The 23,568-nt window shown below is 51.0% G+C and overlaps 1 protein-coding gene across 50 annotated transcripts in view; it reads left to right on the top strand.

Moving 5' to 3' along the window:
• Window positions 1-21,304, top strand: part of ZMYND8 (zinc finger MYND-type containing 8) — a 148,190-nt gene extending 126,886 nt beyond the window's left edge. For 30 of the 50 annotated variants that reach the window (XM_085004136.1, XM_085004128.1, XM_085004112.1 and 27 more), the window contains 8 exons: window positions 816-1,006; window positions 8,100-8,180; window positions 10,064-10,142; window positions 11,085-11,324; window positions 12,409-12,566; window positions 13,710-13,776; window positions 17,765-17,848; window positions 19,595-21,304. In XM_085004136.1, coding sequence (XP_084860262.1) covers window positions 816-1,006; window positions 8,100-8,180; window positions 10,064-10,142; window positions 11,085-11,324; window positions 12,409-12,566; window positions 13,710-13,776; window positions 17,765-17,848; window positions 19,595-19,734 — 1,040 coding nt within the window. In that variant the 3' untranslated portion in view covers window positions 19,735-21,304. The remainder of the gene's footprint in view (window positions 1-815; window positions 1,007-8,099; window positions 8,181-10,063; window positions 10,143-11,084; window positions 11,325-12,408; window positions 12,567-13,709; window positions 13,777-17,764; window positions 17,849-19,594) is intronic. The other 20 variants (XM_085004145.1, XM_085004139.1, XM_085004123.1 and 17 more) reach the window with 1 other exon arrangement.
• The last annotated feature ends 2,264 nt before the right edge of the window (window positions 21,305-23,568 follow it).

Below are 23,568 nucleotides of genomic sequence, written 5' to 3'. Positions count from 1 at the left end.
TCTTGCCATTTGAAGGGTCTGTGGGGCAGAACTGAGTCGAGGGTATTTCTGGTTGGGCTGACCGGTTCCCGTCTTCTGTCTTCATCTCCCTTGAGCCTAATGAGGCTTCCCCAGGGGAATGTGGGTGCTGGCAGGAAGGGGCTCATGGATAGTGTGGTTCTTCATTTCCAGGTTGTCTCGTCAAAGGTAAACAAAGCTGGACATTAGCTAAAGTAGTAAGGGCAGGTTTTCACCTGCTGTATGCTATGGCAGTGCTATTGCAGTAGGGGGAAGAGTCCAGCATGAATTGAAGTCAATGCCAGCGTGTACACGGGAGACCACTGGGGATTTGGTGGGAGAATTGGGGGCTGGGGAGGGGGTGGGCGGCAGCTCCGTAGAGTCAGAAAGTGGACGTTTCCTCAAAGTGGGGAGGGCTTATTGGCCCACTGGCACATTGGGTTTGCTCACTGGTACCTACTGACGTTAGGTGCCATCCTCCCACGGAGGCTGGGCGATGGGCCCTGTCGCTAAGGGTTGGCTGGGATGGTCAGTCCGTTTGGCAGCCTTGAGTTTTCTCAGGCAGGGGACTTTTCCAGGGGTGGAGTCATCCTAGAGATGCAGCCTTGAGCTGTTAGAAATGACATTAGTCTCTATAGACCAAGGTCGGGGCCTAGAAAGGGCTCAGAGGAGCCTGCCCTGTTTGGCCAGACATCCTTATCACTTCAAAGTAGAGGAGCTGGCAGGGGTATGTCAGGGGCTCTGCCCCCTCACCGCAGCTTCGTGCTGGGACAGCCTTCCTGCTGCGGTGGGGTGACCAGGCCCCTTTGCCTTCCCAGCCGTCCAGCAGAAGGAGATCACGCAGAGCCCGTCCACCTCCACCATCACCCTGGTGACCAGCACCCAGTCATCGCCCCTCGTCACCAGCTCGGGGTCCACGAGCACCCTCGCCTCCTCCGTCAGCGCAGACCTGCCCATCGCCACCGCCTCAGCCGACGTGGCCGCGGACATTGCCAAGTACACTAGCAAAGTGAGTGCCAGCAGGCGCCTGGTGGGACATGGGCACCATTCGATTAAGGGTCATGACCTCTCATAGGTTTTAGGGAGTGCTTGGGAGGGAAGACCCAGTTTTTATGGAGGATCTCCAAGACCAGACTCTTCCACTGGGGGCTGAAGCGGGGTATAAGCTGAGAAATGCAGAATAGACGGACCCTTCCTATGAGGGGGTTTAGATTCTAAAGTCAGCACGTAAGAGGAAAAGGACATAGAATCGAAATTACCCTTCAGAATTCAAGTCGCTCATTAAGAACAAAATAATGCCATTTGCAGCAACATGGATGCAACTAGAGATTCTCATACTAGGTGAAGTAAGGCAGAAAAAGAAAGACAAATACCATATGATACCACTTATACCTGGAAGCTAATATATGGCACAAATGAACTTATCTACAGAAAAGAAGCTCATGGGAGATGGAGAACCATCTTGTGGTTGCCAAGGGGGAGGGAGAGGAAGTGGGATGGACAGAGAGTTTGGGATTAGTAGATGCAAACTATTGCATTTGGAATGGATAAGCAGTGAGACCCTGCTGTAGAGCACAGGGAACTCTATCTAATCACTGGTGATGGAGCCTGATGGCGGATAATGTGAGATAAAGAATGTATGTGTGTGTGTAACTGGGTCACGTTACTGTACAGCAGAAATCGACAGAACATTGTGAGTCAACTGTAATAAACAATGTTTTAAAAACATCAAAAATAATCAAAGAACAGATTTTCCTTAAGCTGCTGGAACAGATGACTGGTCCTTCTCTTCACAGAGACCAAGGGGTTAGTTTGCGATTAGACGCAATGCGAGACCAAAGTGACAGAGGCTTCAGTGTGAGACTTGCCAGTTTTGATACCTGCATCCAGATCGTTCCAGGAACCAGGATGGACCGGGAGGCAGTGGATTCCCTCCCTGGCTCGTCCAATAGCGCACTTCCTATCGAGGGGCAGGTGGGCAGGTCACCTGCTCTGGGTTCCCTCATGGGCACCCTCTCAGTTCAGGCTCTTTCTTTCTGTCTTTGCCACGTGCTTTTATGCTCATCGTTGAAATCGGGCGAGTAAAGCCTGTGGTCCTCCTTGCTGCCAGATCAGGGTCCGGAGTGATGTGAGGGTTCATGTCCGTGGACCCCTCGGTGTAAAGAATAACCACCAGAATCACAGCTCCCTGAGGGCAGGGTGTTGTCTGTCAGCCTCACTTCGGGGGCCTAGAACAGTGCCTGGCATACAGTGGGTGCTGTCGAAAGACTGTATGTTGCCGCCTAACTTCTCCTTGATGGGCTTCTTGTTATCATAATAGTAGCTAATGACAGTAATCTAAGAGTACTTAGTTACTTATGAGGCAATAATATGTGACCCTTTACTAGTGGATAAATTACTAATTAATTAGCTGTGAGTAAACTATTCATGTTAATGGACTTGGTGACAGTAGTTGAGGATAGTTGTTTTTAGAATTCAAGTCTTATGATAGGAGTTGCTTTAATTATGTTGGGTGAGACGTTCCCATTGTGGTTTAGCAGTAACAAACCTGACTAGTATCCATGAGGAATCGGGTTCGACCCCTGGCCTTGCTCAGTGAGTTAAGAATCCCGTGCTGGTGAGCTGTGGTGTAGGTTGCAGAAGCGGCGCAGATCCTGTGTTGCTGTGGCTGGTGGTGTAGGCCAGCAGCAATAGCTCCAATTTGATGCCCAGCCTGGGAGTTTCCGTGTGCCGCACAGGGGGCCCTAAAAAAAAAATAACAAACAGCAATTAGATCGTGTGAAAGGTAGAGTCTTTTTTAGTTCTAAATTGTGAGAGTCTTCTATTATAATTTCTTATTCACGAATTTGTATTGGTCATTTGTTATCTGTTGCTGTGTAACAAATTACCGCAAAACGTACAAACGACGTTGCCTTTGCTGTCTCTCGGTTTCTGTGGGTCAGGCGTGCAGTCTGCTGCGTTAGGAGCTCTGGCAGGCTGACGTCACGGTGTGTGCTAGGGTTTGGGTTTCCCGAAAGATGGGACAGGGGAGGGATCCAGGTCCAAGCTCACTTAGATGGTTCTGGGCAGAATTCACTTCCTTGAGGGCTTGTGGGCTGCGGGCTTCAGCGCCCGGCTGGCGGGTGGCTGGCAGCCGCCCTCACTTCTCCTCCACGTGGGCTTGCCCAGCACGGCCGCTTGCTTCATCACAGCGAGGGATAGAAAGAGCCCACAAGCCGGGTGGAAGCCTCAGTCTAGTCAAACAAGTGACCGTCCATTCCGCTGGCCGTGTTCTGTGGGTCAGAAGCAGGCTTTGAGGCCAGGCCTTGCTAGGCAGGGATTACTCAAGGCACAAACACCAGAGGGCTGAGATCAAGAACCACCTGACGGAGTTCCCGTCGTGGTGCAGTGGTTAACGAATCCGACTAGGAACCATGAGGTTTCGAGTTCGGTCCCTGCCCTTGCTCAGTGAGTTAACGATCTGGCGTTGCCGTGAGCTATGGTGTAGGTTGCAGACGCGGCTCGGATCCCGAGTTGCTGTGGCTCTGGCGTAGGCCGGTGGCCACAGCTCCGATTCAACCCCTAGCCTGGGAACCTCCATATGCCGCGGGAGCGGCCCAAGAAATAGCAACAACAACAACAACCAAAAGACAAAAGACAAAAAAAAAAAAAAAAAGAACCACCTGAGTGTCATGCTGGGTAAGATGACACTAGACTAGCCCGTGCCTGTGCCCGCATGGCGTTTACTCTGCCCCAGACACTGTTCTAAGCACCTTTGGTATGTGATGTATTCAACCTTTATGACAGATTGACAAGGCAGGTGCTACTATCACCCCCATTTTATAGATGAGAAAATCGAGGCCTGGAAGGTTACCCAGCTTGTCCAGGGCCATGTAATCAGTGAATGTCTAAGCTGGCATTTGAATGGTAGCTGCCAGGATCTAGAGAGTGTGCTCTTAACTGGGCTTTTGGCTGATTTGTGACTTCACATCAAGCCTGCTGACCACAGCTGTCCAGTGTCCACAGTGTTTTTATGCGTGGCTTTTTTTTTTCTTTCCCCGTTTTATGGCAGCAACTGTGGCGTATGGGAGGTTGTAGGCCGGGGTCAAATTGGAGCTGTCGCCATAGTCTATGCCACAGCCACGGCAACACTGGATCCTTAACCCACTGAGTGAGGCCAGGGATCAAACGCATATCCTCACAGAGACAACATCGGGTCATTAACCTCCTGAACCACAATGGGAATTCTACATGTGGTTTTTTTTTGTTTTTTTTTGTTTTTTTTGTTTTTTTTTTTTTTTTAGGGCCACACCTGACGCATAGGGAGGTTCCCAGGCTAGGGGTCCAATCGAAGCCACAGCTGCCGGCCACGGCCACAGCCACGCCAGATCTGAGTCACTTCTGTGACCTACGCCACAGCTCACGGCAGTGCTGGATCCCCAACCCACTGAACGAGGCCAGGGATTGAACCTGCAACCTCATGGTTCCTAGTCGGATTTGTTTCCGTTGCGCCATGGCAGGAACTCCCACATGTAGCTTTTTTAATCAGCCCTACTTAAGAGGCAGTATGGCTGAAGAGGTAGCCAGAATCTGGTTATGGGGATAACTTTGTCTCTTATTTAGTATGTCTCTCCCCCTTTGAATAAAATGCAAGAATTATTAAAGAGTCCCCAAGTTTCCGAACAGGGAGGATTCAAGTATTAGTTTTTTGTTGCCACTTGAACTAGTATTGACTTAATGTTCTTATTTAAGTCGACTTAAAGAACTAAAATAAAGTTAACCTCACCAGATCCTGTTCTTTGTCAAGGCTTGAAGTCTAAGTCCATCTTTCTTTTGCTAAAAAGAGAGGTTATTGTGAAAGTGTTAGACATGATGGCGCCAAACCAGAACTTTCTTCCTAATGTGATCTTCACGTGATCTGTCGTAGGTTTACAGGAGAATTCAATGGCAGGAGGTGGTTTAGATGACTGATTTAGAAAGATGTCTAGGACTTCCCGTCGTGGTGCAGTGGTTAACGAATCCGACTAGGAACCATGAGGTTGCGGGTTTGGTCCCTGCCCTTGCTCAGTGGGTTAACGATCCGGCGTTGCCGTGAGCTGTGGTGTAGGTTGCAGACTCGGCTCGGATCCTGCATTGCTGTGGCTCTGGCGTAGGCCGGTGGCTACAGCTCCGATTCAACCCCTAGCCTGGGAACCTCCATATGCTGCGGGAGCGGCCCAAGAAATAGCAAAAAGACAAAAAAAAAAAAAAAAAAAAAAAGATGTCTGGTGTTGCCCAAATGGTTTCTTACTCTGCTTGCAGTTGATCTGGCTTCTGCTTGCAGATCTTTGATTGCCTTTGATTGATTGCATCCAAATTGTCTGTTGGCAGAAGAGGAAACCGAGGCCTGCCTAGCGGATCTGGCCCCCAGTTCGAACCAAGCCATTCTCTGCTCTTACGATCGTTTTTATTCCATTCCCCACTGTACCCCTTCACTCGTAGAGCAGAACTGAGGAATGAGCTTTTTTTTGGCCACACCCAAGGCATGTGGAAGTGGAAGTTCCTGGGCCAGGCATCGAACCTACACCACAGCAGCGACCCACGCCAGACCCTTAACCTGCTGCACCACAGGAGAAATCCCAGAAGAATGAGCCTTTTTTTTTCATCTTTTTAGGGCCACACCCACAGCATATGGAGGTTCCTAGGGTAGGGGTTGAATCAGAGCTGCAGCTGCCGGCCTACACCGCAGCCACAGCAACACGGGATCCAGCTGTGTCTGTGACTTACACAACGGCTTACGGCAACACTGGATTCTTAACCCACTGAGCAAGGCCAGGGATCAAACCCGCGTCCTCAGGGGTACAAGTTGCATTCGTTAACCACTGAGCCACGACGGGAACTCCAGGAATGAGCTTTGTGATAGACGTTTTCTTTGCTATTAAGAAAATGAACACAGTGACATATTTTTGCAGCTGATGAACTTTCTTGTCTCCGAGGTGACCCAGAGTTGAAGACCTAGATTTGCGTATTTTGGCAGAAGGGCGCTCTTTATTAATGTTGATTTCTTTGCTATATTTGGAAGTAAGAACGAAAGTCGGCCTGCAGATTCATGATTTCTTTAAAATGGAATGTAGCTATTGGATTAGTAACGTATTGAATTTCATCCACTTTCTAAAGTTTTCTCGTAAAGCAATTTCGTTCTAATATTTTAAATAGATGTGGGTAAGGAGGCCCACGCAGAGTGACTGACTGCAAGGCACAACGTGTTTTTGCTGGAGCACCCCCCTGTGACCCCTGCAGCAGGCTGGGAGCAGAAATCTCAACAGATAGTTTATTCATTTTCTGCCCATTTTGGGGTGAATAGGGGGTTACTGTTTTGGGGGTTGGAAGCAGTTTTGCCGTGCCACGCTTACGCGAATTAACTTTTCTCTGCAAATAAGACCAACAGGTCTTTCTTTATGAACGCCTTTTCCTCCTTGGCAGGTACTAACCCATGCACCTTTCTCGTGGTCTTCTCACTTAATCCTGTGCACACCCTACAAGAGGGCACTGTTATCACCCTTGTTTCATTCATGGGGAAACTGAGGCTCAGGGAGTGTGGGTGGGAAAACAGCTCAAGCATCAGGTGGGAGGGGGCTCTCTGTGCTGCCGTCTCACTGCTTTGGAGCAAACTGAAGCACAGGGGAGGCTTGGCAGATCTGAGACCTTGTTTGGTCCCCCGCCCCTCCTCTTCCTCCTGTGATGCGGGAGGGGTCAGCCGGCAGGTGGCAGGTGGAAGAGAATCCATCGTGCAGACGCGTTCCATCAGTGGACTGAGGGGACTGAGTGGTCGTCACAGACCCACTGAGGCCTTCAGGGGTCAGATTCAAAGAAAAGGAAGACGGGGAAACAAACTGGAAAGGCCCTGCCCCAAGCAGATGCATTAAAATAACAAACCAGCTGGATCCGCACTGTGAGATCCGTAGCCTTCATCCGTAAATGGAAAGAATGCAACACAGTTCTCTCGTGGCTCAGCGGGTTAAGGATCTGGCATTGTCACTGCTGTGGCTCTGGGCACTACTGTGGTGCGGGTTTGATCCCTGGCCCAGGAACTTCCACATGCTGTGTGTGTGGCCAAGAAGAAAAAAGAACAACAGCAACAAAAAAGGAACGCAACAGGGACAAATCTTGAAAACTATGCCAAGTTGAAGAAGCCAGTCACAAAGGACCATGTGTTATACGATTCCCTTTATATGAAATATCTAGACTCAGCAAATCCATAGAGACAAGCGAGCAGATTCACGCATATCTGGGCGTGTTGAGGCAGGAAGCCTCAGGGGAAGCAGGGTTTCTTTTGTGCAGGGGTCATGAACGGGTTCTGAAATTAATTGTAGTCATGGATGTAGACTAAAAGCCACTGAGTTGTGCACTGTAAACGGGTGACTTGTGCGGTATGTGGATGCTAGCACAATAAAGCAAAGAAGAAGAGAGTCCAAAAAACAGCATCACAATAATCCCTCCCTGAATCCTCTGGGCTGGCCAAACTATCTTGGGGCCAAATTCATTCTCCCCAGTTGAGCCTGTGGCTCTAAGTTGGCTTTATGGTTTTGAACTATTCCCACGGTGTGCCACAGGGGTTCGTGGGTGATTCCTACCCTACTGTACACCAGAGTTGCAACCTTGGCACTAGTGACATTTGGGGCTGGGGAATTTAGGGTTAGGAATGTTGGTTTTTTTTTGGTTTTTTGGTTTTTTTTTAAATTTTTATGGCCACCCCTATGGCATATGGAAGTTCCCAGGCTGGGGATTGAATCAAGCCTCTGCAGTGACCTGAGCTGTTGCAGCCGGATTCTTAACCCGTTACACCACAGCGAGAACTCCTAAGGGTTGGGGAATTTTGTTGTGGGGGCTGTTCTGTGCGCAGTAGCGTGTTTAGAGCATCTCGAACTTCCTTCCCCAAACCCCCACCTCCCCCCCGCCGTTAGTACCCCTCTCCCCCGCCCCCCGCAGTCATGACAACCAAAAATGCCCCGTGTCCCAGAAGGGAGCAAAATCACCCTCAGCAGAGAAACCACTGCTTTCTCCAGCTAGATCCTAGCTGGACATCATCTAGAAGAAGCCTCAGGGAGGCGATCACCTGAATTGTTTCTGTTTTTCTCTTTCAGATGATGGATGCAATAAAAGGCACGATGACAGAAATATATAACGACCTTTCTAAAAACACTACAGGGAGCACGATAGCTGAGGTCAGAGATGGCACATGCCTTCCGCACTTGCTAAGAGGGTTTTACGGGCTGCTCTGGTGGCGCCCTGAGGAAGCGTCTCTGGAAATTACTCTCGGCTCACCAAGCTCGCTCTGCTGACGGGGGTTGGTGGTGACGGTGTTTCTTCATTTAGCCAGGAAGCTGGCACTGTGGAGACACAACCTGCTCTGTGCGATCAGTTCACTTCTAGTCAACCAGCCAAAACCAGAGCCCAAGGTGTTAGCTCTCCGATAAAACTGGAACCCGGTTCTCTTGGCTCCACGTAAAATCAACTCCTTCATGTTCTCCTCAAGTTTGGATTTTTTTTTTTTTTTTTTTGCTTTTTAGGTCCACACCTGCAGCATATGGAAGTTCCCAGGCTAGGGATTGAATCAGAGCTACCCCTGCCAGCCTACACTGCAGCCATAGCAACACGGGATCTGAGCTGAGTCTACACCCTACACCACGGCTCATGGCAACGCCGGCTCCATAGCCCACTGAGTGAAGCCAGGCATCGAACCTGTATCTTCGTGGATCCTAGTTGGGTTCGATACTGCTGAGCCATGACGGGAACTCCCTTTTTTGTTCATTTTTAAAATTGGCATGGGATTAAAAGTATGGATCCATTGTGTCTTACCTTAAACCTTGGGTCCAGATATGTGCCAGAATTTTCCAGATTTTAAAGAGCTAATAAGCATTCCTCCCCCCAATTAGACACAACATTTCTGCAGTGAAAAAGAGTATGACTGTTCCCAATGTGGTTTTTTGGGGTTTTTTTTCGGTCTTTTTAGGGCTGCACCTGCGACTAGGGTTCGAATTGGAGCTGTAGCCACCGGCCTGCACCACAGCCACAGCAACACAGGATCTGAGCTGCATCTGTAACCTACACCAGGCAGTTCACAGCAATGCTGGATCCTTAACCTCCTGAGCGAGGGCAGGGATTGAACCTGCGTCATGGATATTGGGTTCATTACTTCTGAGCCATGATGGGAACTCCCCCCACTGCGTTTAATAAATCAGGATTTCTCAACCTTGATGCTACTAACATTTGTGCCAGCTGATTCACCGTGGTGGGGTATTGTCTTGTCCATCGTGGAGTATTTGGCTGAACCTCTGGCCTCTACCCGCTGGATGCCAGAAATAACCCCAAATGCTTCCAGGCATTTCAGTGTCATGGAGGGAAGAGTGGGGGCAAAAATCATGCCGGTTGAGAAGCACTGTGTTTAGTAAGCACTGTGAACAGCCTTGTGGCAGTGTGGACTGGGTATGTATTTCCCTCCCCTCCGGATGAATTTGGCCCCACATTTGTTCCTATCCCCCAAAATTCCTTATCGTTTTCAGAAATGCTCGGCTTTGGAATTTCAGATGTGTGATGATGGCCGTCACTTAAAATCTTCGGGATGAGATGAAAACAAAACAAAACAAAACAAAAACTGAAACAGATAAGGACCAAAGTCCTAATCAAATCTTTTTTGGGGCTGTGCCCTTAGCACATGGAAGTTCCTGGGTCAGGGATTGAACATCCCACAGCAGCGACCAGAGCTGCTGCAGCAACAACAACGCTGGATCCTTCACCCACTACACCACAAGGGAACTCCCCAATCAAACCTTTTATTATGAAAATCTAGTCCTCATTTTTCACTGCAAGTGTTTTTTCCTGGAGCGTATCTTGGAAAAGACAGACGGCTTGTAATTGGTTTTTTGAAGCAGCATTTCTCTCAAATTTGGTTTAAGCCTCTCTGACAGCAGCTGTGGGAAGACCCACCTGCGTGCTCTGGTTCAGCACGTGACACGAGCCCGGCAGTGACGGCTACAGCTTCTGAGCTCGGTTGGTGAAAGGCACCTGGATACACTTTTTATGTCTTTCTCTCTTGCTCTCCTTCCAGATTCGCAGGCTAAGGATCGAGATCGAGAAGCTTCAGTGGCTGCACCAGCAAGAGCTCTCGGAAATGAAACACAACCTGGGTAAGTCTGGGTGACTCCGTCTCCACCGAGGAACGTTCCAGATGTGAATTTTTTGGCCCCTCTGGAGTCAGGCCCAGATGTGAATTGGGTTGGAAGTAAGCCAAGGGGTTTTATCACTTGTGGGGAGACCACAGCATCCTGGGGAGTCTAACCTGGAGAAACCAGGCCTGAAGGCAGGAGCTGGCAGGCACCCTCCTTTCTTCGCTTCACAGTACCAGCATCCGCAGTGTATTCACCGCAGACCTGGTAGCAGCTCCTGCTTATGACCTTTGACCTTGTTCCAGGAATCGTCTTAAGTACTTTTTCATGAATTATTTCGTTGTCGCAGAAATCCTTCTGATGAAAAGGTCTCTGTTATCCCAGTTTTCAGGTGAAGAAACGGAGGCACAGACACAGTCAGTTTGATCCACTGCTGCTAAACACACCAAGAAGGAAATGCGTCCAAGTTCTAGTCCCACCTCTGCCCTTTCTAGCCGTGCGCCTCAGTGTCCTGCCTCTGAAAGGGGTATTATGGGCGTACTTAGCTCAGAGCATTAGCATAGGATTAAAGGCCTGCATCTTTATAAAGTGCTTACCACAGTGCCTGCTGCAGAGAGTGGGTGCTCGCTAAGTCTTTGAAAGACAGAGAGCGTTAGGCTGGTGATAAAACCCAAAGTGAGTTCAGTGGGACTCTTTCCCAGGGCTTATTTGAGGGCTTCCCACAGCATCGCATCACCTGCCCCCGTCCACATTCCACGTTCATTGCCACGGGCAGCTCTGTCGAGTCAGCAGGATGACACGGGCTGGGGGAGGCTGGCTGCCTCTCCCAGGGGGTCCCACCGCCAGGGCTTCTCTGAGGCAGGTTGCACAGCCGTGTCCCTGGGGCTCTGATCTGGAGTGCACGCCCCCGACCCTGAGCTGGGGGACGGGTGTGCAGCACGCCTCCTCTCCCTGCCCCGGCAGAGCTGACCATGGCAGAGATGCGGCAGAGCCTGGAGCAGGAGCGGGACCGGCTCATCGCTGAGGTCAAGAAGCAGCTGGAGCTGGAGAAGCAGCAGGCGGTGGATGAGACCAAGAAGAAGCAGTGGTGCGCCAACTGCAAGAAGGAGGCCATCTTCTACTGCTGCTGGAACACCAGCTACTGCGACTACCCCTGCCAGCAGGCCCACTGGCCCGAGCACATGAAGTCCTGCACCCAGTCAGGTAGCGCCGCAGCCTGGTGTGGGACTTACTTGTCTTTGAAATCTTTCTTTTTCTTCCTGTTTAACGGCTATACCTGCAGCCCAGGGAAGTTCTCGGCCCGGGGACTGAATCTGAGCCGCAGCCGCAACCTGTGCCATAGGTTCTGCAACACTGGATCCTTTAATGCACTGCGTCAGGCCAGGGATCGAATCCGGGCCTCTGCAGGGACCCAAACTGCTGCAGTCAGTTCTTAACCCTCGGCACTATAGCAGGAACTCCAGAATCTCTTTCTAATACAGATCAGGCAGATCCCAGGCCAGGAGGCTCCAGCAGGAAATGCTGGGGTTCCCTTTTGGTGCCGTGGGTTAAGGAGCTGGTGTTGTCACTGCAGTGGCTTGGGTCACTGCTGTGGTGCGGGTTCGATCCCTGGCCCAGGCACTTCCACGTGCTGCAGACACAGGCAAAAAAATTTTTTTTTTTAAATTTAAAAATTAAAAAAAAAATTACAGTATTTATTTATGATCCATACTAGCCTTCTCTGTTTAGAATTAAGTTTCCATTTCAGAGAATTTATTTAAATAAAAATCAGGTAAATAATTGACAAGGGAGGACTTCTACAGAAGGGCAAAATTTTCAAAGGTGATGTATGGACGGCCCAAGCTGGCCAAGTTCCGGGGCAGGGGTTGGGATGCTTTTTTAATGAAGCTCCGGAAGAGAAGAAGTTTTAGCCTTTGTGGCCCGAGTGGTCTCTCAGAACTGTCCAACTGAACTGTTACAGGGTCACAGGTCCAGGGGGCAAAAATTGGTCTCAATGGTGAAAGGAGTGATTCTGGCACAGTGGGTACCCAGGCTGTTTGTTCCACGAACATGCTTTCTTCAGGATGATTGAATAAAACTTGAATCACAGACTCTTAAAAGTGAACATACTTTTGCACGAAGTCTGGAATTCCCGCCTCTGGAACGCTTTGGTCCGGCTGCTCTGGGCCTGTGCTGGGCGCTGGGCGGGGCTGAGCGGCAGCTTGGTTTGTGTGGTTTAGGTTTCTCTGCAGGTCCGAGAGCCACCACGCTCGGCTTATGTGTGGCATCTGTCCCCCTTTGCCCTCAGCTACCGCCCCTCAGCAGGAAGCAGACCCAGAGGTGAACACGGAAACACTAAATAAGCCGTCCCAGGGGGCCTCCTCCAGCACGCAGGCAGCCCCCCCGGAAGCCAGCGCCTCGAAGGAGAAGGAGGCCCCAGCTGAGAAAAGCAAGGACAGTGGCTCAGTGAGTATCCGTCCCCCACGCCCTTGGGCCAGGCAGAGCCTCAGACCCGTCCCCGTGCCTGCCGCCCAGCGAGTGCCCTGTTGGAGGAGGTCCGTCTGTCTTCAGGCTGCAGGTGTGGGTGACCGTCTTGGAGCTCCTTGTCGCCAGGCGTGGTTTTAGGGCGGCGTGTCCACCCGAACCTTCTGTGATGATGGGGATGGTCTCTGCCCGCTCCGCCCCATGTGGGCGCCACTGGCCACACGTCGCTGTTGAGCATTTGAACTGTGGCTGGTGTGACGGATGACCTGGATCTTAAACTTTTTTGAGTTATAGTTAATTTAAATACAAAGTCAGGTGGCCGGCGGCTGCCGTATTGGACATGAAGGTAGCAACCTCCTACCTTCTTTCCTGGGGTGTGGTATACGCATCAGGGATTGTACGCAAATGTTATTTTAGGTGGTACGCTGATCCTTTTCAAAATTTTTAGTCACTCTGTATTTATAGTGACTGTGTACTTATATCATGTAAATTAGGAAAAATACCAAATTATCCTAGCAGTCAGAATTCTTCGATTTTATTGGCATTATTGCCCTGTAAAGAAGTTAATGTGAAATAAAAGTGAATTGAGGCAGTTTTGTTGTGATGGACTGTCAGACTCCTCTATCCTTGGGTTTCTCATCCGTGGATTCAACCAGCCGAAATCCCACCTGTGTTTGGTTGAATCTGTGGATATGAAACCCTCAGATACAGGGGCCTGCTGTCTTCATCATGTGAGGCCATTTTGTTTCAGGGACTTGAGCATCCGCAGCTTTTGGTATTCCTCGGGGGCTCCTGGCACCCCTCCACCTTGGGTACCCAGGGACAGCTGTACTTACTTATTGGTTATGGTCAGAGAGGGGAGCTGAGGAAATAGTGTTTTGGAAGCTGAGGTATAGAGGTGAGTCAGGGGCCTCCCGGTGCTGTGTTCTCACTCATCCAGTCTGGGAGTCAGCACAAGAGAGTTCAGGCTTAGGACCAACCCAGCTGCCTTGGCCTCACCCACCTGAGTGTGCCAGGCAGAGGGCACCAAGGTGCTGTAGGGACAGTGACAGGCACCCCCATGGATCCTTGGGGGGCTCTTTTGGCCCCAGTGCCTTGTCTCCATTTCTCTTTTTGTATTTCTAGACCCTCGACCTTTCTGGCTCCAGGGAGACACCCTCCTCCATTCTCTTAGGCTCCAACCAAGGCTCTGGTATGTTGCCCCCTGGTGGGTGAATGGTGCTCTCATGATCCGCTTGGGCGTGGGGGAATCCCTCCTCCCGGGGAACCTGAAGGGCTTAGGGCAGTGGCTTTCAAACTCCGGATCCTTGGGGGCCCTGGAGGGTGACCTGGGCCGGTCAGTGGGGGTGGGGGTGGGGGTGGCTGGGCAAGACAGCTTTCAGGCACTTCTCCAAATGGATCAGTATTTACTTGTATTTGTTTTATTTCTTGGGGCATCACATCAAACCTCATTTGGGAGTTCTTGTCGTGGCGCGGCAGAAACAAATCCGACTAGGAACCATGAGGTTGCAGGTTCGATTCCTGGCCTTGCTCAGTGAGTTAAGGATCCAGCGTTGCCGTGCACTGTGGTGTAGGTCACAGATGCAGGTTGGATCCCGCGTTGCTGTAGCTCTGGCGTAGGCCGGCAGCTGCAGCTCCAATTGGACCCTTAGCCTGGGAACCTCCATATGCCACGGCTGCAGTCCTAAAAAGACCAAAAAAAAAAAAAAAAAAAAAAAAAAGACAGAACCCCCCTCATTTGGACCAGGGATTCTCTTGCCATCCTGGGATGGGATAAGAGTTGCATGTGGTTTGGGCAGATCTGCCCTCCGAGAAATGACCACAGGAAATGAGACTCTGTGAGACTGTCCCCGAAAGTCCCAGTGCCCACGGGTAGTGGTGCTTCTTGAGTCTCCTGAGGAAAAAAGAGAATGTTTGGTAGGCTATCTTTCTGTAAAAATCCTTCCGCTTTCGAGGGATCCCCTGGGCGGCTGTCTTTGGGTTTTCCTCTTCTGCGGGACTTGAGCTGTCCTCTCTTCTAGCCTGACAGGTCTTCCCCCGGCATCTCCCCCTCCCCAAACCAGTTTTTGGTTATTCCAGAAGGGTTCAGAGACAGTGTCCATGTTGAGGACAGTTCTTTCTAATTCAAGGCCCTTTAGCTCCAGGATCTTTCTCTCTGCTGGACAGTTACTCTCTTCAGCTGAAAACCAAGCACTTGCGTTCACTTCTGCATATCAAGTACATAGAGGGAGAAGTGCTGTCCCTGTTGGGGTGGCTGGAGAAGATTTCCTGAAGGGCCTGGAAAGCGGGAATCCAGTTTGGGGCACGAACTGACTTTAGGGAGAGTAGGAACTCGGCTTTCCGTGCAGTTGAAGATGTGAGCTCCCTTGTCACTGCCCTTCGTGTGCTGATGACTCCCCCGAGAGCGAGTTCCGTTTGGGGCTCAGATGACTTTGACACCTTCCAGTTCCTCTTTAACAAAGACAGAGCAGACCTGAGACTTCAGCAGTGGAACCCGCGTAGAATTTTCCACCAGAATTTGGATTTCGTTATGTTGATGTGTAGATTTGCCTTCTGTGTGTGGCAGATATTATTGACCTCCTGCTTTGGTGCTGATAGAAGAGTTTCCGTTTGGCTCCAGTTGAAATGGAGTTTAAATTGAAGACAGGCCCTCAGCCCATCAGAGGACGGTTGTGGATGTGTCCAGACTGCAAAGGCCTGTGGCGCGGGAAGGGTTCGCGTTGGGGAAATGCTGCTGCAGATAGGGGGCGCCGCTGCGGTTTGGGAGCAGCAAAGGGGCGGAATCCAGGTGGGAGGATGAAGGGGCCTGGGGAAGAGGGATGATGCCAGGGGCAGGGGCATGGCCTCTGCTGGAACAGGGAGGCGTGTGTGCAGGAAGGCGGTAGACGCCTCGCATCCCAGATCTGAGGCGAAGGAGGTGTTACCCAGCCCAGGGGGTGGGAGGCTTTCTGCGAAGGACCAGAGACTTAACTATTTTCAGCTTCGAGGACCACACAGTCTCTGTCAGGCAGGACCCCTCGACTCTGCCGTTGTCGGATGAAAGCAGACATGACGCACAAGCAGATGGGTGTGGCTGTGCCCTGCTGAACCTGTCTTTGGCAAAAGGGGCTCTGGGCTGGATCTGGCCCATTGATGTCTGACCCCTGACCTAAAGCACCCTGCCGTCTGAGGGGATAGAAAGGGAGGTTAGAGAGAGGAGGCAAGGAGCCTGGAAGATGCTGGTGACTGGTGCTGGGGGGTGTGGAGAGGGGCCGGGAGGGAGGGAGGGATCCCGAATTGTCAGCAGCTGGAGGAAAGTTTCAGGTGGTTTTGTGGGTTGCTCCAGAGTGTGAGCAGAGGGGACAGAGCGGGAGGTCTCTCGGGGTCAGGATGGTCTCAGCCCTTCTCACGTCCCCATTTACTCACCAAAGCGTTTGACCAGTGGCCGTGTCAAAGCAGACAGACAGACTCCCTCCTGACTGCTCCTCGTCTAACGGCTGCCGCTGTCACACTCTGCTGACAATAAGCTCTGGCGCCGGGGTGGTGAGATGCAGAGTCTAGTCAGGATGGAGAAGGGTCTGGTGGGGGCTGGGGGAGGATGAAGGGGCCTGGGGAAGATTGTGAGCTTCCTCGGGGTGGGCCTGGGTCTCTCCTGTTCACTTGTCTCTTCATTTTAAGATGTGAAAGCAGGGCACTCATATACATTTGGCCTTGAACAACATGGGTTCGAACTGCGGGAGTCCACTTATATGCAGATTTTTTTCCCCTTGCTACCTACTGTGTTATAAGATCTGCAGTTGGTTGAATCTGTGGACGTGGATATGGAGGGCCAACCATGGGGCTGGAGTATCCCTGGGTCTTGGTATCTATGGTGGATTCTGGAACCAATCCCCTGTATCATCCCTGATACCAAGGGATGCTTGTCGTTCAGAGAAAATAACATTGTGCAGGGAAAACAACTCCTGTCCCAGTTTCCACGGCTGCGTTTGGTGCATCTGGTATTTCGAAGCCTCCTTATTGGTGGATAAAGTAAATAATGCATTTCTCCATTCTTCCGTTTCTGGACTTTGTAGACATTGCTTGTTGACTTCTGGCTTTAAAAGATGAGAGTTGGGGTCTTTTATCGCCTCTCTTCTCGCCTCCTCCCAAACCCTTCCGTCTCTGTTTGATGTGCTCTAGGGGTTACCTTGGTCAAATAAAACACTTACTCCTTAGTGCTCGTTCCGTCAGCCTGAGACAGCATCTTCGGACTCTTCCCTCGACAGCTCATCTCCTCACTCACCTCTCCTACCCCATCACATCTAGACTTGTCTTCTCCCCTGTGGCTTTCCCCCATCGAGGCTGAGAACACGTGCATTCTGTCTGCTCCTGCCACTGGGGCTTCTCACTTTGGGCTGTTGGCTGAGTCTGAAACCTGAAACCTGGTCATCTCTGTTTTCCATCGTTATGATCGTGCCATTTGTCGCAGAGTCAGATAGGGTGCTATGATTCCATTTCCATTTTTATACAGCCTTGCTTTTCCCTAGAGTTTCTATGTATCTTTTTCCTTTATCACATCTTCAATGATTTCCCCACCAAATTCTTCACTGTAACAGTGATTTTATTAAGATACTTTTCCCATCACACATTTCTGACTCTTCCATTTCAAATTGCATTTGTTGGTGTTCTACCGTCACAGTTGAGGAGTGGCCCCCTTGATGTCTTGTCTGTAGCCCCTTCCTCGGTTCTTCTCACCGCATGCATCTTGGTCACCCTCTCTTGCCTGTCCTGTCATCGTCCTTGGCAGTAGATTAGTGATTACCTGTCCTACATAATCTGGATTCCTTGGGTGGAGCCTTCTAGCTAAGTGTGATGCTAGCTCTTCTCCCTTCTCTGGCTGAATTTGGCTATTGGCAGAGCTAGTGATTCTGAGAATTTTGCTTTCAAAATTCTGAGAGTTGATGGCTTTAGGTAGTTGCTTTTGTGTCATTGTATTTCTCACTTGCAATGCCGTGCTCTGTCCAGTGATCCTATTCGTGGTTTAACATGCCTTTTTAAAAGCCTTTGTCTCCCGCGAATGCGTTAAGTTGGGAAGTGGTGACATCAGCAAAGCAGCCAGCCAGTCCTAAGACCAGTAGCCTGTTGATGAGTGACTTAGCACTTGGGGTGTGTGGATTCACGCTCTCTGCCAGACTCTGAGGCTACCTGTGCTATCTCTTTAGTTAGCAACAGGTGTGACAAGCAACCCGCCTCTGCCCCAACCACCACAGACCACCAGCCGCACCCCAACTACCCCGCCCAGAAGTGTAAGTATGACCCTGCCTCACGGAAGCTGCCGGGAACTTTTCCCAGCATGCAGAAGGCTCGTGTTGTGTGTGTCTCTGTGTGTTTTTCTTTGTGGGCGTGTCTCCCCTGTTCTTCTGAGTGGTGGGTCTTGTTCTGCCTTGTCTCTTCTTAGCTGTACCTCTGGCGGCCATCAAAAACTGCCGGAGGTAGGGGAGCCAGAGCGAATGGTCTGGCTTCTTGACGGGGCCTCATCCTTGCTCTGTTCATGAAAGTTCCTGGGTAAACACGGATGGTCCTCAGAGGTTGGCCGTACCGCCCAGTACCCGGTGACCCGTCCATGGGAGGAGTTCGGCTCTGCAGTTACACGCGGCTGGCCAGCCTGGCTCTGGGATGCACATTCACTCGTGCTTAGCTCAGCCCTGCTCCCATTTCTTTTAAGTGGCCCAGCTGGGGAGACTCAATGTGACTTGACTGCATTGGTGTAGGATTTTTCTCTGTAGGGTGACGGCCAGCCGTCCCACTCCCCAGAGACCTTCCAGAGAATTAACAGTGTAGGCATCACAAATTGGGAAGAACTCGTAAGGAGAGGTGGAGTCAGGATCTTCAAGATAACGCGATCCTTGACCACGGCTCTGCCCACCTCCATACCGCCCCCTTCTGGTCATGGAGGCAAGTGACTCCGAGGAGTTCTCTCCCGAGTTTCATGACTTGGGAGATCCTTATCGTTCTCTTCACTGCTTATCTTCCAGCAGCAGAACTCAGAGCTCACACACACACGCACACACGCACACATGCACACACGCACACATGCACACACGCACACACACGCCTGCCGGATAACCAGGCGGTACGAGACGTCCGCCCCATGCGATGATGTGGTCCCTTGCTCCCTCCCGTTCTGTCACTACGCTTGGCAGCTGCCTTCTTTCAGTCAAATATTAGGACCCCCACCTCAAGGAGTGAAAGTTTTTCCCCGTCTGTCTGAACTTGGTAAACGATCTAAGATACGATGGGATCTTGGTGGCGGGTAGCTCTTAGGGTCAGTCATCCCGCTGAGCCGCCAGGCCGGCTGTCGGACCCTGTGACAGACGTCTCATCCGGCTCTTCCTTCAGTTCCTCACGCCTTACTCAGCCGTGATGTGGCTCCTTGTGGGACACACGTTCTCGAAGCTCCCTTAGTTCTTCCTCTGGTTCGGCCTCCTTCAGGGATCCCTAAGCTGGGGAGCCGCCAAGTGGGTCTTAGCCATGAAGCCATTCTGCTCCTCACGCCTCTCATTTGAGTGGTTTGGTTATAAGTCTTCTTCGGGTTGCTATAAACTGACTACAGAAACTCCACTAGCATCAGTAAGTAGATTGAATGCCAAATTTCAGTGCCTTTTTTAGTGGCCAGAGGGTTGGACACGAGGGCATGGGGTGTTTGGTGTCTGGTCATGCCCCAAAGGCGCCTGGTTCTAGGAACCACACCAGAATTGCCTTCCTGGATAATTAGCACTTTTTTCATTCATCTGTACTATTCTCTGTCCTCCTGTTTTTCCAGCCAGCTGTTGTTAACATCCTAAAAAAAAAAACAGGTTCTGCCTTTGTACTGCCCAGACCCACACATCTGGGCTGGTAAACGGAGGCAGGATTTGGACCACCTGTGCTGTGGCGTCGGGAGGGGAAGGTGGCTTCCCGGGGAGCAGGTGCGGGTCTGGTGGAGGGGTGGTCCCGCCTCGCTGGCGGCGGGCAGGAATGCTGAGCCCCCTTCCCGTTGGTTTCCTCCCCAGACCACTCCCGGAGTAGCAAGTCCAGTTGCTGGAGCGGCAGCGATGAGAAACGAGGGTCGGCCCGTTCCGAGCACAACGCCGGTCCCAGTGCCAAGAGCCTCATCCCGAAGGAGTCTCGGCTGGATGCCTTCTGGGACTAGGGACACAAGCCATCCTCCCCTGGAAGGGGGGAAAAAACCAACAACAGACACCAGGAAAACAGGAAACAGCCAAGAAATGTGAGACAGGGGACTAGCCACCTTGGGACAGAGGGCGCCAACCATTCAGACTTGGCCCTCGTGGCTCACACTACGACACGTCCAGCATTAGCCTTGACTGAGGGCTGCTCCACCCACGGGAAACCTCTGCTTTCGATGTAAATAATGTACACTTTGTGGATGTCATCGAGCCTAGAGTACCTTCCCCTTTTTATATTTGTATTGACTTTAACTTATAAAAAAAAGAGAGAGAGAGAAGAAAACAATTTAAAAAAAACTACCAACAACAAAAAGAATGTTTGATGTTGGAGAAGGGACGGCCAGCCAGCCCGCCTGTCGTGGTGGTGTGGAGCGGGCACAGGGACAGCTGTGGCACACAGGTCCTCGCCCCGGGTCGCCTGGGGGCAGGGGCGGGTGGGGGACTAAGCTGTTTCCATCGGATGTCTGTACACAGCACGTGGGGATCAGGCTTTTCCCGCCCTGATTTGCGGGGACATCCCCTCCGGCCATTGGCCCCTTTCAAATGCTACGTGATTATGTTATAAAACGCACGCTCTCTGGCCCAGAAAGACCCGTGGAAGAGCTCGTTTATTTTGTGTGATTTTCATGATGACGCGACTCCTACAAAAGGGAAAAAAAAACAACAACCCCATGTCCTTGTTTACAGAAGATCAACTCCAAACAGGCCCCCGCTCAGCTCAGTTGCAGAAGGAAGAACAGAGAAAAAGCCTTTGGGTCGGACGCTCGGAAGCAAAGAGAAACTCTTTGCTCTGCCTTGGGGGTCCTTTCGAGACCCTCCGCCCCGCTTGGGCAGAGACGGCCGTGCTTCTGGGGAGCAAGGCCTCAAAGGCAGGGCGCACGCAGAGGACGTTGGAGGCTGGGAGGAAGCATGTCTGTGTTATTTATACGATGGAATTTTACGTTTTTCCGTGAGCATGAAGCCGAGGCAGTGTGAGGGGAGCAGGCCGCCGCCGTGCTGTCTGTTACACTACGTGCTGTTAGTACCATTTTGTATGTTGTGTAAAACAAGAAGCATTGAACAAAGCAAAAAGGTGATATATGTATATGAGAAAAATTAATTGTACGATATCATTCCAGTACATTCCGTTGTACATTTTAGTCTCGTTTACTTTCTCTTCATTGTTGATAAGAGGATGCGAACTGTACAGTTTCCAGCTAGTTACCCATATTAGAGAAGAAATCAAGAGTCTTAGAAGACGACAGGAGAGGAGGAACGTGTGTGAATCGCAGTTGTCAAAAAAAAAAAAAAATAGCCTAGCTGGCCTTATTTGTGAAGCATAATTGCTTTTAGCATATGGAAGTATTTTTTCACATTTTCTTTGTATAAAATTTGTATTAAACTTAAATATCTTTTTTGATGACGGTGTTTCTTTGTGACTGAGCCCGTGGACTCACACAGTCTATACACGCTTTTGGGTTTCCCCACCGCCCTCCCCCCTCAATTTTTTCAGGTTCTTCACCTTTTTTTAATTAAACTGTTTTGGAAAAATGACTTGGGCGTCCTCGAATTTGCAGTTTTCCCTTTGGTCGGGACGGACGTGCCAGCTTTGTGGGAGGCGGGGCTGGGAGAGGTCAGGACCCCTCCGTGGGTGGCAGGCACATGATAAATAAGGAAACAGAAGGGAAATCCTGGGTCAGTCTGGGAAAAATAGTGGGAAGGGAGTGAACCGTGTGTTGGGGGCTGAGATGGATGGAAGCCTGAGCTACCAGGAACTCCAGGGACAATGCGTGACCTTGGCTCTGCCCGGGGCGCGCCCTGCTCTTTTCATCCTCGTGTGTCACAAAATTATTTGGAATTGTTTTCAACCATTTAAACACGTAAATACTCTGCTCAGCTCGAAGGTGGACACGAGCAGGGCCTGGGCCGGATTTGGCCCATAGGCGCTTGCTGTCCAGCGCGGTGAAAGGAACAAAATGGGGCTGGGTTTAGAGAGGCCCTTACCAGAGCTTCTGTATTCCTCTTTGTGGGTGTGGGATCCTGCCATGTGCAAGGTGACGGTGTGACATCTCCCAGTTGGTGGATTTGCAGGTGGTCTGCAGACACTGGCCACGGCACACAGACCTGCAGGTCCCTCGTGTGAGTCCTGAGCTGTGTGAGGGACCCATGGGGGTCGTCCCAGGTGGCTGCATCCAGGGCACAGTGAGCAGCCAGGTAAGGGGCAGGGACTTGGAGGTTCCAGACAGGGCAGCAGGGCTTTTTCCCTTTGACTTTAGTTTGGGTGGAGTGTATTCACGGCCCAGTGGCTTTGGATCTATGCATGAGGAGAGGAAGGACGGACACCATGTCGTCCATCTGCCTTGGTCCTTGCTCCTTCCTCTGAGTGACGGCCCCGCCCAGGCAGGATGGCAGCAGGCACAGCTGACTGGGTGGATCTGGGGTGGCCTTTAATGCAATCAGGCACTATTGCCCCCTGGTGGCGCCTATGCAGAACTGCAGCCTCCAGAGCTGGAGCTGGACCAACCGCGGGCTGGTGGAGGTTCATTCGGTAAAACAGTAGCTTACTGAGCATCTGTTTGAGCCAAGCGCAGGGGACACAACCTCTGTCCTCATCCATCTGACATTCTCACTGGGAAACAGATAAGCATATGATAGAACCTTAGGTGGAATAGACTCATTGAAGGTAAATAAGCAGGATATAGAAGAAAGGTAGGTGGTATGATTGGGGTTGGGCTCTTGGGGGAGCTGGCCTTTGAGCTGAAACCTGAAGGTGTGTTAGCTAGGGCAGTGATTTCTTTTTCTTTCCTTTTTTTTCCCCTTCCTACGGCTGCACCTTTGGCATATGGAAGTTTCCGGGCTCGGGATTGAGTCAGAACTGCAGCTGCCGGCCTGTGCCTCAGCCACAGCAACACTGGTCTGAGCTGCAACTGTGACCTACACTGTAGCTTGCAGCAGTGCCAGCTTCTCAGCCCACTGCGCAAGGCCAGGGATTGAACCTGCATCCTCATGGAGAAGACGTTGGGTTCCTAACCTGAGCCACGATGGGAACTCCAGGGGGCAGTAGTTTCTTAATGCTGGCTGAATGTTAGAAGCACCTGGGAAGATTGAAAACAAGCCAACAAATACCTAGATGCCACCCTCCTTCCCCAGATAATGGCCTCTGACTCTCCAGGGTGGTGCCTGGGCTTCTGGGCTTATAACGCTCTCCTGGTGATCCTGACGGGCAGCCAGAGCTCAGAGCACAAACCTGGTTGAAAGGCATCTCAGGTGGATGGAAGGGCAGGAATAAAAGGCCTAAGTGGGGCACCTGGCACCCTCCGGGAAGAGGAGGAAGGTGAATGAGGCCAGAATGGAGGGTTTCAGGGTGCGGGTGGGGCTGATGAGATCAGAGAGGGAAGAGAGCTTGGAGGTCAAATCATGTTCCAATGGGAAGCCAGGGTGGGTTTTGTTTTGTTTTTAACTGCTTTAAAGATAGAATTCATATACCATAGGTCTATCCGTTCAAAGTATATAATTCAGTGAGGTTCCCAGTAGTGACTCTGATGATGTCCCCTCCATCTCCTTGCTCGATTGAATTCTACACATCAGGATCCACTTCCATCGCTGTCACCTGTGGGTGTATCTGGATTGCCCACACCTGGGTTCCCCACGCCTGGGTTCCACGTGGGTGTAGCGGATTGAGCCTAAGTACCATCTGAGTGTACTTGAGCTGCTGAACCTGGGTACCGTCTGGGTATATCTGATTGGTTGAACCCAGGTCACATGCTTACAGTCTTAATTGCAAGGGAAGCTGGGAAAGTGGGTTTCAGGCTGCTTCT

The sequence above is a fragment of the Sus scrofa genome, chromosome 17, assembly GCF_054392235.1.
Source record: "Sus scrofa isolate SSC_HxYL_T2T_F1_AM1 chromosome 17, Sscrofa_HxYL_maternal_Yorkshire_Landrace_v2.0, whole genome shotgun sequence".
NCBI classification, from domain to species: Eukaryota; Metazoa; Chordata; class Mammalia; order Artiodactyla; family Suidae; genus Sus; species Sus scrofa.
Note: the sequence above shows the minus strand (reverse complement) of the source record. Positions and strands in the feature narration are given on the sequence as shown.